General features: G+C 54.7%; 1 protein-coding gene across 1 annotated transcript; it reads left to right on the top strand.

The window, feature by feature from the left end:
• Positions 1-252: 252 nt before the first annotated feature.
• Positions 253-801, top strand: LOC147990128 (uncharacterized). The gene is made up of 2 exons (XM_087537204.1): positions 253-411; positions 502-801. The coding sequence occupies exons 1-2, from the start codon at positions 253-255 to the stop codon at positions 799-801; spliced, it is 459 nt and encodes a 152-aa protein (XP_087393330.1).
• Positions 802-15,434: the final 14,633 nt, after the last annotated feature.

Here is a 15,434-nt window from a genome sequence, read left to right as displayed (position 1 = left end):
CTCAGTGACGACAAGCACAGCAAGCGCCTGATTCGGCAAGAGGTGAACACCGTCGTCCCGGCCAAGCCGGAGTTCATGCATTGGTCGGATCGCCCGATCACCTCGACCCGGGAGGATCACCCGGCAGTCATGCCGAGTCCGGGTGGTTACGCCCTCGTCCTCAACCCCACCATTGTCGTGCGGTGCACATGCAAGTTCTCCTGAGTCCTCATCGACGGCGGCAATAGCATCAACATCCTCTACCGCGACACAATGACCAAGCTCAGCCTCAAGGCCGATGACCTGGAGCCGACCCAAACTATCTTCCATGGCATCGTGCACGACCTCTCCTGCGCTCCCCTTGGCCGGGTCTGGCTAGATGTCCTGTTCGACGGCAGCAGCCACTTCCGGTGCGAACCGATCTGGTTCGAGGTGGTGGACCTGTCCAGCGCGTATCACGCATTGCTGGGCCGGCCCACGCTCGCCAAATTCATGGCAGTTCCCCACTACGTATACCTGAAGATGAAGATGCCGGGCCCCAAGGGCCTCATCACCTTCACCGACGATTACTGCAAGTCCCTGGAGTGCGCCCGAGACGGCGCCAAGTTGGCCGAGTCGCTGGTCATTGCCGAGGAGCGGCGCCAGCTCGACCGGATCGTCGCCCTAGCAGGCGAGGCCTCCACCGCGTCGATCCCGACCCCAGACCCGGCCAACGAGGCCGCCTTCCAGCCCTCCAAGGAGACCAAGAAAGTGAAGCTCAACCCAGAAGACCCTAGCTGGAGCAAGTATGTTGTCATAGGGGCCCGCCTTGATAGCAAATAGGGAGGCGAGCTCGTCAACTTCCTCCGTGAGAATCGAGATATGTTCGCATGGACCCCCAAGGACATGTCGGGTATCCCGAGGAAGTACGCCGAGCACAAACTTCACGTCCGCAAGGACGCCAAGCCTGTCCATCAACCCTACGATTATTTTCCGAAGAAAAGAGAAGAACCATTGGTGAAGAGGTCGCCAAGCTTCTGGCGGCCGGCTTCATAATGGAAGTATTTCACCCCGAGTGGCTGGCCAATCCAGTCCTCGTCCTGAAGAAGAACAAGACCTGGCGCATGTGTATCGACTACACCAGCCTCAACATGGCCTGTCCCAAGGATCCATTCGCCCTCCCGCGAATCGACCAAGTCATCGACTCGACCGTTGGGTGTGAGTTAGTGTCCTTCCTGGACGCTTACTCCGGCTACCACCAGATCAAGCTGGACCCGGCCGACGCCCTGAAGACGTCGTTCATCACGCCCTTTGGGGCATATTGCTACATCACCATGTTGTTCGGCTTGAAGAACGCCGGCGCCACCTTCAAGCGCTACATGCAGAAATGCCTGCTGCCGCAACTCAGCTGCAATATCCACGTGTACGTGGACGATATCGTGGTGAAGACCAAGCAGCACCTCACGCTCCTCGACGATTTGAAGGAAACATTCGCCAACCTCTCCGAATACAAGGTCAAGCTTAACCCGGAAAAAAGCGTCTTCGGCATCCCGGCCGGTAAGCTACTCGGCTTCCTCATCTCGGAACGCGGCATTGAGGCGAACCCGGAGAAGATCAAGGCCATCGAGCGCATGCGCAAGCCGGCTCAGCTGCGCGATGTCCAGAAGTTCACAGGATGCTTGTCCTCGGTCAGCCGGTTTCTAAGCCGTCTGGGCGAGAGGGTGCTACCCCTGTACCAGCTGATGAAAAAGACGAGCCCGTTCGAATGGAACGACAAGGCAGACGAGGCCTTCCAAGACCTCAAGCACATGCTCTCCACCGCACCAGTCCTTGCCGCACCGACCGACAAGGAGCGGCTGTTGCTCTACATAGCCGCGGCCTCACGGACGGTCAGCACGGTGCCAGTGGTCGAGCGGCCAGAGAAGGGCAAGATCCAAGCCGTCCAGCGCCCAGTCTACAACCTGAGCGAGGTGCTCTCCAACTCCAAGCAGAACTACCCGCACTACCAAAAGATGTGCTACATCGTGTACTTCATCGCCAAGAAGCTGAAGCAGTATTTCCAAGAGCACGTTGTCACCGTGGTCAGCATGGCGCCTATCGGTGAAATCATTCTCTACGAGCTAGGTTGGGTTGGGTTGCCAAGTGGGCGATCCAGCTAGCCGGCCACACCATTCTCTACGAGCCCCGCACCACGATCACGTCTCAAGCCCTGGCCGACTTCCTTGTCGACTGGACCGAGACCCAGTACTTGCCGCCACCTCCCGACTCGACGCATTGGCGCATGCACTTCGACGGGTCCAAGATGCGACTCGACTTGGGGGCCGGCATCGTACTGTCGTCCCCAAAGGGCGACCGGCTCCGCTACGCGCTCCAGATCCACTTTGCCGCCTCCGACAATGTCGCCGAGTACGAAGCACTTGTGAATGGCCTCCAGCTTGCCAAGGAACTCGGCATCCGGTGCATCCTGTGCTACGGTGACTCGGACCTGGTGGTGCAGCAGTGCTCCGGCGAATGGGACGCTCGCGACTCCAACATGGCAAGCTACCGCTTCCTCGTCCAGAAGCTGTCCGGATCATTCAAGGGTTGCGAGTTCCTCCACGTCCCGCGCGCGGAGAACGAAGCAGCTGACACGCTCGGCAAGATCGCCTCGTCACGACAAGCCATCCCGTCCGGCGTCTCCCTCGAGCACCTGCGCAAGCCGTCGGTCAGGCCATCACCGGACTCCGAGTCCATCCACATTCCAGACGACCCGGCCGCACCTCAACCTGGCCCGGGGACTACTGAACCTGGCCCGGGGGCTGCTCAGCTCAACCCGGCCACCATCGTCCCAGACCTGGCCGTCGCCATCCCCGACCCGGGGGCTGCTCAACCCGGCTCGGGGGCTGCCGACTTGGAATCCACCCTGGTGGCCGTCTTCGCCGTGGTTAACGCTCCATCTTGGGCCCTCCCAATATCACAATATTTGGAGAACGGGGTTCTCCCCATGGACGAGACCGAAGCTCGGCAAGTGCATCGCTGGGTGTCCGCCTATAGCATCATCAACAACGAGCTCATCAAGCGCAGCTCCACCGGCGTTTTCCAGCGCTGCGTCGAGCAGGAACAAGGCATCGACATCCTCCTCGACATACATTAGGGCGAGTGCGGGCATCATGTTGCATCACGATCCCTGGTGGCCAAGGTGTTCCGCCACGGTTTCTACTAGCCCACGGCCCTCCAGGATGCCGAGTCGCTTGTCCTCAAGTGTGAGGGATGCCAGCGCTTCAGCAAACGCAGCGACTAGCCGGCATCAGCACTCCGCACCATACCGACCGCCCGGACCTTCGCGGTCTGGGGACTCGACATGGTGGGACCCTTCAAAACCGCTCGAGGCGGCATGACGCACTTGCTAGTGGCAGTGGACAAATTCACCAAGTGGATCGAGGCAAGACCAATCAAGAAACTGGACGGGCCAACAGCCATCCGGTTCATCAAGGACATAGCGGTGCGCTACGGCATGCCGAACAGCATCATCACTGACAACGGCACCAACTTCGCCAAGGGCGCGCTCGAACAATACTGCTCCATCTCCGGCATCCGCCTCGACCTGGCCTCCGTTGCGCATCCGCAGTCCAACGGGCAGGTCGAGCAGGCCAATGGACTCATCCTGTCCGGCGTCAAGCCATGACTTGTCGAGCCACTCATCCTCTCACCCGGCAGCTGGCTTGACGAGTTGCCAGCCGTTCTCTGGAGTCTACGCACCACACCGAATCGGTTGATCGGGTTCACCCCGTTCTTCCTTGCCTATGGAGCCGAAGCCGTCATCCCGACCGACGTCGAGTTCAACTCGCCGCACTTCGTGATGTACACCGAAGCCAAAGCCAGAGAAGCCCATGAAGACGGCGTCGTCCTGCTCGAAGAAGCAAGCCTCCTGGCACTCAGTCGCTCGGACATCTACCAGCAAGGCCTGAGGCACTACCAAAACAAGAAGATCAAGCCCCTCGCGTTCCGCGAGGTCGACCTCGTCCTCCGACTCGTCCAAGAGCAGGCAGGCCAGCACAAGCTGTCCCCTCCATGGGAGGGCCCATTCATCGTGAGCAGGGCCTTGCGCGACCGCAATGCCTACTACCACATCGACGCACGCAAGTCAGGGAAGCGCAAGAAGGACACCGCCGATGAAGAAACGACCCGGCCGTGGAATGTGGAACTCCTCCACCCGTTTTATAGTTAGCCGCACGAGCGTATGTATTGTCGCCTTTTGTAAACGCATGAAACTACGGGGTCCTCGAATGAGACCCGGGGGGCTGCCTTTTGTCGACCAATTTATTGTGTCCTATTTTCTTGCATCACTATACCACTGAACCCGGCCACCGGTCCGACTCGCTCGACCCGGGGGCTCGGGGGCTGGCCGGCTCGGTCGCCACCCCGCCGCCTTACTTGGTGATTCCTGATAAAGTTAGGATGCCGGGGTCCCCCACTTCGCCCTAAAGCCACAGATCCAGCTTTGGCTATCGGCTGGCAAGCACAAGGGGCCAAAGCTCCTTTACGCTTCATACACTAAGTCAAAGGCTGCCGGGTCGATCAACCCGGCTCACCATTCATCAAATGAACAGCTGCACAACCGGCTGCTCGCCAACCGGCTTCGCTGGATTGCGGCCAGTCGGCCCAGTGGGTGTTTTGCTCGCGCTCAACGTTTCGAGGGACCCAAGTCCTGTGCGCTCCTCTCAAAGACCGGAGCCTCAGCCGTCTGACTCGCGGGGGGGACCTTTGAGAAAGGAAAAACGCATGAAATCGGTCCAAAAAACGGAACGCAAAAAGCAAAAGCGCCCACAACATCTACACAAGTATTTAAGAAAAGGCACACGGCCCTAGTTCATTACACCCTAAAACCCCCAGTGGGTTGGTGGACCTGCTATTTAACAAATTTCGCACAAAGTGTCTCGGGCATCTCCAGCGCCACGTCGCGACGTCGACGGCTCTCCCGTGGCGGCCTTCGGGTCCGGCGAGGCGCCGGTGTCCTCCTCAGCACCCGCGTCGCGGTAGACGCCTGTCTCCTCCGAGCTCCCCTCCGGATCATGGAGGAGCAAGCTCTAGTCGTTGCCGTCTTCCGTCCGCTCCGGATGGAACTTGTCGTGGAAGGCAAACTCGGCGATGTAGCTGGCCCGGGAGGCGATCCGTCCGGCTTGCTCCTCCAAGTGCTGCTCCGAACCGGCCCGCAGGCCCATCAGCGCGTCCAGCTGCAGGTCCGAATGCCAGGACAGCGTGAACCACAACGCCATCTTAGCACCGGCACGAGCGGCGGAGACGCGCCACTCACCAAGCCGGTCCGGCCCTATCTCCAACTAATGCGCCAGGCGCTAGAAGCTGCTCGGTTGGACGGAGTCCGGCCATAGGGCCGCCGTCATTGCGGTGCCGGCCTGGGACAGCCACCGGCCCGCAGACCCAACGATGCCGGTCGGGTCGCGCTGATGGCAGACAGCTTCCTCCGCCAGCCGCTGCGTCTCCGGGAAGGCCCCTGCCGCAAAGGAAGAAGCGAGTTAGAAGAAGAACAACAAGAAAGAAAGGCTAGATCCCGACCCAGCAAACGACAAGAAAACGCACTTACTGCAGAAGGACTCTTCGAGGTGCTGCGCTTAAAGCAACGTACCATGCCGCTCCCGTTCGATGGCACAATCGTGCTCCTTGAGCGCCTTCTCCAGATCAGCCGCCTTGGCAAGGGCCGCCTTCAGCTCGGCGTCCTTGTCTTCGGCCGCCTTCTCAGCCGCCTCGCGGCGACGGGCCTCGTCCTGACGGGCCTCCTTAGCCGTGGTGACCTGCTCCTGCTGGCGATCCACCTCGGCCAGGAGCCGACCCTTGTCGTCGGCCAGCTGGCCGCGCTACTGGTCTGCCTCCACCAGGGCCTGCTGTGCCTCTGCCACCTTGGCGGCTTCCGCCTTAAGGTGCTCCACCTCAGCCTCGAGGCGGCTCTTGTGACCCGCCAGCTGCTCATGCAGCCGGTTGGCCTCATCAAGAGACCGCTGAGCCGCGGCCGCCTCCGCCCTCGTATGCGCCGCCTCAACGCCAAGACGGCCGGTGTCGGCAACAAGCCGGTCGTAGTAATGACCGGCCTGGAGCAGACCAGTCCACCAGGACAGCACCTCGGCTGCGAAAAAGAAGGACTCAGCAGAAGAAAAAAGCAAGACTTAAGATTTGGCCCAACTGTTACACAGTTGGCCCGAATCTCAGGGGCTACACCCAGTGGGTGCGCTAGCGCGCCCCCACTAGAAAAGAGAACAAGAATACCTGCGGCGACGCGGAGCTCCTCCTCCTTGGCGGCAAGCTGCTCCATGAGCTCCCGGTGCTTGCCCAGGAGACGATTGTAGGCGGCGACCCAGAAAGCGTCGAGATGCTGAAGAAAGCAGAAATCAGAACAAGGACAACACTCTAAAGATTCGACCCAACTACTACGTAGTTGGCCCGAACCTCGGGGGCTACACCCAGTGGGTGCGCTGGCGCGCCCCCACAAAGAAAATATTACAAGAAGACTTACCAGAACGGCACGCTCTAGGTCGCGTGTCCACTCCACCTCGGCCTGGGCGAAGGCCTCGAGCCGTTCCGTCCGGCCTCATCGGCGGCGACTGGCGACGTCCAGCGCCGCCTCCTCCTGTGTCTGAGGCCCGAAGACAACGGCGCTCCCGCTCCACGCCGGCTACGGCACGGCAGCTCGGCGCCATCCCTACGGGGCACCAAGGCGTACTCCCCACTGGCCGCTCGCGACGCGGCCAGCACCTCCTCCAACACCCTTCCCCGCGCCGACGATGACCCGGACGCCGGGATGCCTTGTGTCGCAGTCTCCGGCCCAACTACCGGGGCGGCCTCCGAAACCGCCTCCCGCAGCTAGGGGTGGACTAACGAGCAGCTCGGCTTGTTAAGCTCGTACTCGTTAAGCTCGTGCTCGTTAAGGCTCGGCTCGTTAAGCTCGTTAAGATTAACGAGCAGAAAACCCTGCTCGGCTCGGCTCGTTTGAAGCTCGTTAAGCTCGTGAGCGCTCGCGAGCGCTCATTAACAGATTATAATATGTTATGATATACATGATGAATGTGTAGGTATGGTTATCAAGATGAAATATGGTGACTAGAAAAAGAAATGAAGTAGTTTGTTGCCTCATATGTCGATTAGATTAAATAGATGGGCTGAGATGCTACAAAAAGTTTGTCACACAAGATAAAAATATGTGTTGTGTTGTTGCTAACGAGCTTAATGAGCTACTCGTGAAACTCGTTAGCTCACTCGTTAACCTCGTTAAGCTTAACGATCTATAATCAATGATTGGCTCTGTTCATTAAGAAGCGAGCTATGAGCTTAACGAGCCGAACTATCGAGCGCACATTAAGCTCACGAGCTACGAGCTTTTGGTCCAGCCCTACCCGCAGCGTCTCTTCCAAAACAGCGCCGCCTCCACCACCATCAGTCCCGGCTTGCTCGACCATGTCAGCCCATGGCAGGGTGTCATCCGCCACCTCCACGACCTCTCGGTTGGGGATCACCACCTCAGCCGGCCTCCACGTCCGCGCTCCCTCACCAACGACGGCTCAAAGACCGTCGCCGCCACCACCGTGCCCTCCAGCATCTCACGCCAAGCAGGCTCCGCACCGCCTCGCGCCCATGCCGCCGCCGCGTCGGTCCAAGCACGGACCGACGCCGCCTCCAGCTCCGCCTCGGCCCGGTTCCTGTCCCACCAGGCCACAGCTTCGACGTCGTTCTGATCCAGGCCGAGATCCGAGTCGGCCTGTCCCTCCACCTCGGCCTGGTCGGCGAGGTTGGACCGGCTCCTCCGGAACTCGGCCCCTTCGGCAGCCGCGGCTTCCGCCGCTACCCTCGCCAGCGCGACTGACCACCTGAAGAAGAAGACGGAATGAGCAGAAAAGAAACAAGACTAGCTCAGGAAAAAAATCAGAGCGCAAACAAGAGATGAAGCTTACCCCGCCAAGATCGGGACCGGGGTTGGCCTCCCGTCCCCGCCGCCGTGGTTCCTCTTGGCCGGCCTCCCGGCCACGGCCGGGTCCGCCGTGCGCTTCGGGGCCTGGGGCCGCGGCGCGACGCGACGCTGTCTTTCCCATGCGGGCAGCTCGGCGCCGCCCCATGCGAGGACCCGACTCCGCCCGCATCGCCGCCTTCCCCCGCCACCACAAAAACTTCGGACGAAATCTCTATCATATGTTTGTTCCGGCTTATTCTGCAAGCCAATCCTTTGTTTTTGTTTTGAGTTGTGGTATTCGAGTTGCTTCGAAGTCAAATATTGATTCCATACCTTTTTCCTAAGCGGTGTTCTCATACCCCGATGTGAACACTAATCCTTCATGATAATCGAGATTGTCATGCCAATTTCTTTTCACCGGCGTGTTTCTCCTCAAGTGGATCCAATCATTTCAACATCCGCAAGATCAACTCAAGTCTTCTCAACGGTGTTCATTTCATCCGTCTCCAAGTTGCCGTTGTTTTTTTTCCAACACGATGAAGTGATCTATAATCAGCCCATGATCTCTTTGTTCTCTTGTATCTAAACTCTCTCATGTATCTTCGTTCATTTGCTAATTTTTACCGGTGATTCATCCCTTTTCTTCGTTCATTTTCAATTCTTACGGTGGTTCGTTCAAGATTTATCTTCCTTTGTTATCGTATCAATTCATTCGTTCTTTCATCCTACCGGTGTTTCGTTGAAAACCTTATCAAGTTATCGATATCTCTCTTAATCCTTTTCAACGAGAATAAGTAGTATGCCAAATCCGTTTTCTTGTCATCAATTTAAATTGATGAAGGATAAGCATAATGTAATTCTATTCTTATTTCATCGAGTAAACTCAATTCCCTATTCCGGAGGCTCATCCAATTCCTGATCTCAATTATTCTTTTCTTTTCCCGGAGTTCCAAGCTCTCTCAATTATATCGTCATGAAGCTCCATTTAAATCATTACAAGGTTTCACCTTGTGTTTTCAACTTCGCTTTCTTTTCGTTATCCTTTTGTTACCGGAGTTGGTCATGAAGGTTCTACATGATAGTTCATCAAGGATTTAATTCCTTCTCGAAGTTTTCATCGAGATTCTTTTCTAAGGAGCTCAAGCATTCTTCATCTTGCAATCCGGAGTGCAATTGTTCTCCCTTATCTTTTGAGATGGTGTTATGTCTTTCTTGACAATTTCCCTTCATGTTTCATGATTCGCAAGTTGTCAAGTATGAGGTAGTTTAAACCCATCAATTTCTTCGAGCATGAGCTCTTCTCAATCCATCAACCTCTTCATTGAAGTTATCTTGGATTATATTTCACCTAAAGCTTTCCCTAAGGATTGTTGCTAATTATGGTGCTTATAAATGACCCAAGTTCTTCTTTTATCCTCCTGGTGAAATAGCTTCTCGTATTCTTGTTGATATCAATCCAATCCATTGTTTCCGTTAGTGGCAGAATTTCACCTCATAATTTTGAGATGTCTTCTATAAGTCCATATCAAGCTTATCCTTTTCGTTGTTGTTAACCCAACAACTCTGTTCTAGCATATGTTGTAAGCATGCTCTCTCATGATCTTGTTTTCTCCTCCGTTCATTCCATTCCTTTCTCTCATTTCTTCCGGAGGCATTGTCATGATGCTCTCTTTAACCAATCATCTTGTTTGTCAAGATCTTGTTCAATTCCTTCCATTTATAGTCGGAGTGCTATCCAAATTGTGTCATTCTTAATCCTTTTCTATGTTGTTTTAATCGGAGTGGTTTCAATATTTATCTTGCCCTTCAATCTCAAGGTTCTAGTATTGTTCTTTGTTCCTCTTTTCTATCGAAATGTTTTCAACTTTGTTCATCTCCGTTGTATTCTTCTTTCCAATTGGTTAACCTCTCAAGGTTCATTGGTTTCACTCGTTTGTCAAAGAAGCAACTTTGTTTTACCTCTTCCTCTTCTGTTTTCTCTCCGGTGCCATCCTAGATCTCGGGACGAGATCCTCTCGTAGTGGTGGAGTGTTGTGACGCCCCAAAACCGGAGCTTCAGATGTCTTCCGTGGTTTCCGGGTTTTTGTCGTGTGAGTTGTTTGTTTGTTGCATTCATCTTTGCATCGTGTGCATTGCATCATGTCATAAATCTTTTGCATCTCAACTAAATAAATTGCATGGATCTTTGGTCCATTTAAACCGAGGGAAGTCACATGGTGACTTCTCTTTATAACATACCCTCCCGATAGTAGGGAGCTATATAAAATATTCCATTCGTGTGGAATTACCTTGACACACTTGCAAAATATTTTCCTCATGCCTTCGTCCCATGCATCATCTCCTTCTCTTTTCCTTCTATTTCCTGTCTTTTGCTAGTCCCATTTTCCCCTTCTCTTTTAATGTCCATTCTTTTCCCATAAATTCTAGACCGTGCCAGGACCACCTCCTCCAATTTTCAGATCCTTTGGACTTGTTTTGGTAGGGTTCAAAAATGGCTCAAGTTTGAATTTAATTCAAACTTGAATTTTTTTTCTATCTATAATATTTGCCAAGTCCATTTTTTCAAATTGTGCATAATGCAAGGACTCCAGATACATTCTCATATCTCTCTCACGCCTTCACTTTATCTTTGAGCTTTTCCCACTTATTCTCTGTTTGAGGAAATTGTGAATAGAAGGAATAAGGGGGGAAGGGAGAGCCCAGCTCCAGCGGCAGCAATGCAGCCCAGCACCAGCAGCAACTAGGCTGGCCTCTAAGGCCCAGTCACCCCAGGCCCATCCTGCCCTGTTAACCCTAGCCTCGACCCACATCTCCCTCGAACCCCTCCTCCTTTTCCGTTCCTCCCAGCGCCGCCAGGAGTGCGCCGCATGCTCGCGTTGTCCGACTCCCATCTCCTCGATCTCCCCTCGAACCCTTTCTCTCGATCTGTGGCCTCCTCCATCTGCTGCCCAGATCCCGCGCCGGCCCCTCCTTCCATCGCGCCTCGACCCGATCCCCTCCTGCCGCGAGCACCCGTCTCCGACGCCAGCGCCCGATATCCCTCCGGCAGCCACGTCCAGCGCCGGCCCTGCCGCCGAGCGACGCCCGCTCTTTGGTCCGGCGTCCCACGCTGACCCTGTCGCCATCGTCCATCCTGTCGCCGGAGCCCGGCGCCTCTACCTCTCCTCTTCTCCCGCCAGCTTCACCTCCCCGTGCTCCAATTGCGCCGACGTCCGAAGCTCCAAGTCCTCCGCCTCCGTTGTTCGTCCCAAGATCCGGCGAGGTCATGGCCGGACCAAACTCCAGTGCCCCGTCACCATCGGTGCTGACCTCCACCGCAGGAGCCGCATCATCGCTGCCCTGTTTCTGTGTTGTTCGCCAAGTCCCGCAGGAGGCCACGCGAGCCCGCGTTGACCACGTCGGTGTGGGTCCCTTTCGCCAGCAGCCACACATCACACGTACCTCAAGTCCCAGCGGCCTCGTTCGCCTTTGCGCTAGCCCTGCTCCAGAACCACCAAGACCGTCCAGGATTCGTCAAGAACCGGTTCGAGTATGACTATCGCCGATACCCCGAGGACACCGAGTACGACTACATAGGATGATGCATCAAGTTCCGGGGCTGTCTACATGGAAGTACCACTATCGTCGCCAAGACCAAGATGGCGCCAAAAGTACCAACACAAACGAGAACGACTACCGAGGTCCCTCCAAGTTCGACCAAGATTGCCGTGTACAACTACCGTCGACTCGGATTACGCCAAGTACACCGTCGGCCTTGGTTTCACCAAGACCACCTCGAGTAGGACTACACGACCGGAACACAAGTTCCTTGTACCTCTATCGTCACAAGAACCGAGTATGCCAAGTCCGAAGACCCTAGTTGCCCCGTGTAACGCAAGCGTCAAGTTCCTCTACCGATGACTCGAACGGCTACGAAACGTGTACCACTACCGTCGCCCGAACGTCTACGGAACATGTACCACGACCATCGCTGAAGACCCCGTGGACGTCAAGTTCCGTGTCGTGACCCCGAACATCTATGGACATGAACCACTACTTCCCTCGACGACCCGTGAACGTCTAATTCCCCTACACCACATCGAACTTGAACCCCTCCGATAACGCACGCTTCAAAGGTATAACGTCGAGACGACCGTCGTGGACGAATGTTGCGTGATGTATGAGTTGCACCCTTTGTCTGCACGATGTCTGTAGGGTCTCTCGCTTCCATGCCTGGTATCCGGGAGCGCCCCACCATCTTTTACACGCATCCGCACACTTCTCCTTTGCATCGGTATCTCAATCGAGTTACCGAAATCGGAAAGTTGCCGTCGCATCATTTTCGGATTCGTTGCCGTGGCACCCCTTTCATTTCCGCCACGATGACAAATGCTCTCCTCACGCTCATGTCAACTTTTAATAAAAATTGCATAAACTTGAACAAGTCATCCGCATCATGTTAACAACTATAAGATGGTTAAATTTTGTTGTTGTTTTAAAAATTGCTAATGCATATGGGGACTTACCGAATTTGTTATTTGTTATATCCGGCCCCATTTAAATTGTTTCTATGATATAGTTTTGTTATGATTCACCTCTTGCCATGTTAACCAACATTTAATATTGTTGAGTACCTAACCGAGAGTGAACTAAATAAGTCATGTGGTGATTCGTCAATATGCAACTTGTTGCATATTGAGCTCCACTTAATTTGTAGTATTGTTTGTGCACTTGACCATGCCATGCTTCATTAAACCGGACATGCATCATACTTGGTTATGCATCATGCCATGTTTATGTGTTGGTTGTTTACTATGTTGTGTGCTTCTTTCCGGTGTTGCTTCTTCGGGTTGGGTCCGATAACGTCGCGTTTGTGAGGACCCGTTCGACTACGTCCGTTTGTCTTCTTCATGGACTCGTTCTTCTTCCTTGCGGGATTTCAGGCAAGATGACCATACCCTCGAAATCACTTATATCTTTGCTTGCTAGTTGCTCGCTCTTTTGCTATGCCTATGCTGCGATACCTACCACTTGCTTATCATGCCTCCCATATTGTTGAACCAAGCCTCTAACCCACCTTGTCCTAGCAAACCATTTTTTGGCTATGTTACCGCTTTGCTCAGCCCCTCTTATAGCGTTGTTAGTTGCAGGTGAAAATTGGATCTTGTTCCATGTTTGGAACATGGATATTTTGTTGGGATATCACAATATCTCTTATTTAATTAATGCATCTATATACTTGGTAAAGGGTGGAAGGCTCGGCCTTATGCCTGGTGTTTTGTTCCACTCTTGCCGCCGTAGTTTCCGTCATATCGGTGTTATGTTCCCGGATTTTGCGTCCCTTACGCGGTTGGGTTATAATGGGAACCCCTTGACAGTTCCCTGCCATAATGGGAACCCCTAGCGATGCCCAACCTTGGTTTTACCATTTGCCACCTAGCCTTTTCTTTCCCTTGGGTTCTGCAGACTCAAGGGTCATCATTATTTTAACCCCCCCGGGCCAGTGCTCCTCTGAGTGTAGGTCCAACCTGTCAACCGCCGGTGGCCACCAGGGGCAACTCTGGGCTGGCCTACCAGAAGTTTGGACAATCTGAGTGTGCCCTGAGAACGAGATATGTGCAGCTCCTATCGGGATTTGTCGGCACATTCGGGCGGTGTTGCTGGACTTGTTTTACCATTGTCGAGGATGTCTTGTAACCTGGATGCCGAGCCTGATCGGATTGTCTTGGGAGAAGGAATATCCTTCGTTGATCGTGAGAGCTTGTCATGGGCTAAGTTGGGACACCCTTGCAGGGTTTTGAACTTTCGAAAGCCGTGCCCGCGGTTATGGGCAGATGGGAATTTGTTAATGTCCGGTTGTAGAAAACCTGAAGTTTATCTTAATTAAAATACATCAACCGCGTGTGTAACCGTGATGGTCTCTTCTCGGCGGGGTCCGGGAAGTGAACACGGTGTTGGAGTTATGCTTGACATAGGTTGTTCTAGGATCACTTCGTGGTCATAGATTTCTCGAACGTGCTTTGCCTTCTCTTCTCGCTCTCTTTTGCGTATATGTTAGCCACCAGATATGCTAGTCGCTTGCTGCAGCTCCACCTCATACCTTTTACCCTTCCCATAAGCTTAAATAGTCTTGATCGCGAGGGTGCGAGATTGCTGCGTCCCCGTGACTCACAGATACTTCCAAAACTAGCTTGCAGGTGCCGATGATATTGTGCAGATGATGCAACCAAGCTCAAGGAGGAGCTCGATGAAGATCTTGTCCTTTGTGTTGTTTCGTTCTAGTTGATCAGTAGTGGAGCCCAGTTGGGGTCAATCGGGGATCTGTGTAGCATTTGGGGTAGTCTTCTTTTATTTTGGTTTCGTAGTCGGACCTTGATTGTATCTGGTTGATGTAATGCTTTATTCATGTAATTGTGTGAAGTGGCGATTGTAAGCCAACTATGTATCCTTTTCCCCTAATTGTATTATATGGGTTGTTGTGAACATTACCTCACTTGCGACATTGCTTTCAATGCGGTTATGCCTCTAAGTCGTGCTTCGACACGTGGGAGATATAGCCGCATCGAGGGCGTTACACCCGCCCAACTCCACTACACCAACAACTGGCGTCAACACCGACCGTTCCATGTCGCGGTCAGCAATTCAAGACACATGAAGAAAAACACGAGACTTACCCGCGCGACGCCCAGCGTCGGCATCGGACTCGGCCTCCTCCTCCCCGCCATGAGCCGCGGGCTCCTCTGGCGCCACCGGTGTCACCTGCGACGGGGCCCGGGCGTATGGATCGCGAATCGCATTCAGAAGTACCCCTCGCGTCGGGTCAGCACGGATGAAAAGGTGTGCGGCGACAAAGTAAGAAGGACAGACACTCACCTGCGGCGTCGGGTTCGACTCACTGTACGGCGCCTTGCCGAACCGCCAGTCCTTCCCAAGGTTGGCCTTGGAGATGTTGTTCACGCCACGCGTGATCTGCTCCGCGGACAGCCGCGTCGACCCCATGCATTTGGGGTCTTGAAGGCCGACCATTTCGATGATGAGGCAGGAGCGCCCCTGAAGCGGAAGGACCCGGCACCGGACGAACGCGGCGAGGTCGGTGCCGATGAGCCCCTCCTGCGTCCTCATCACCGTCACCCACTCGCAGAGATTGACGATCTCCTGCGACAGGTGTCTGGGTGAGTAGCCCAGTTCTTCTTCGCCCGCGGCGGCGTGATGGCGAAGGCCGGAAGGTTGATGCGATCTGCACCAAGGTTGCGGACTTAGAAGAAGGAGTTCTGCCACTTCTTGGCAGAATCCTCCAGCGGGATCTTGGGAAAATCCACCCCCGACCGCTTCGAGATGACGGCGACGGCACAATCGGCGAACTCCCCGGCCGACGGGCCCTGCTGCTTCAAGGAGAAGAAGTGTGCCCAGAAGTCGATCGTAGGCTCGACCCCCAGGTACCCCTCGCAAAGGGTGACAAAGCCGGAGAGCTGGAAGATGGCGCCAGTGCCAAGATGATGTGGCTGGAGCCCGAAGAACTCCAAGAACGCGTAGAAGAAGGTGCTCGCCGGCAACCCGAACCCGC

The sequence above is a fragment of the Triticum urartu genome, chromosome 1A, assembly GCF_056163025.1.
Source record: "Triticum urartu cultivar PI428250 chromosome 1A, HENAU_Tu73, whole genome shotgun sequence".
Lineage (NCBI taxonomy): Eukaryota > Viridiplantae > Streptophyta > Magnoliopsida > Poales > Poaceae > Triticum > Triticum urartu.
The sequence above is the reverse complement of the archived record's forward strand: the minus strand, read 5'-3'. Positions and strand labels throughout refer to the sequence as shown.

Coding starts and splice junctions, on each gene's coding strand:
- LOC147990128 (XM_087537204.1), top strand. CDS start 253: ATGACCAAGCTCAGCCTCAAGGCCGATGACCTGGAGCCGACCCAAACT. Junction 412..501: donor GCGAACCGATCTGGTTCGAG/GTGGTGGACCTG, acceptor GTATACCTGAAG/ATGAAGATGCCGGGCCCCAA.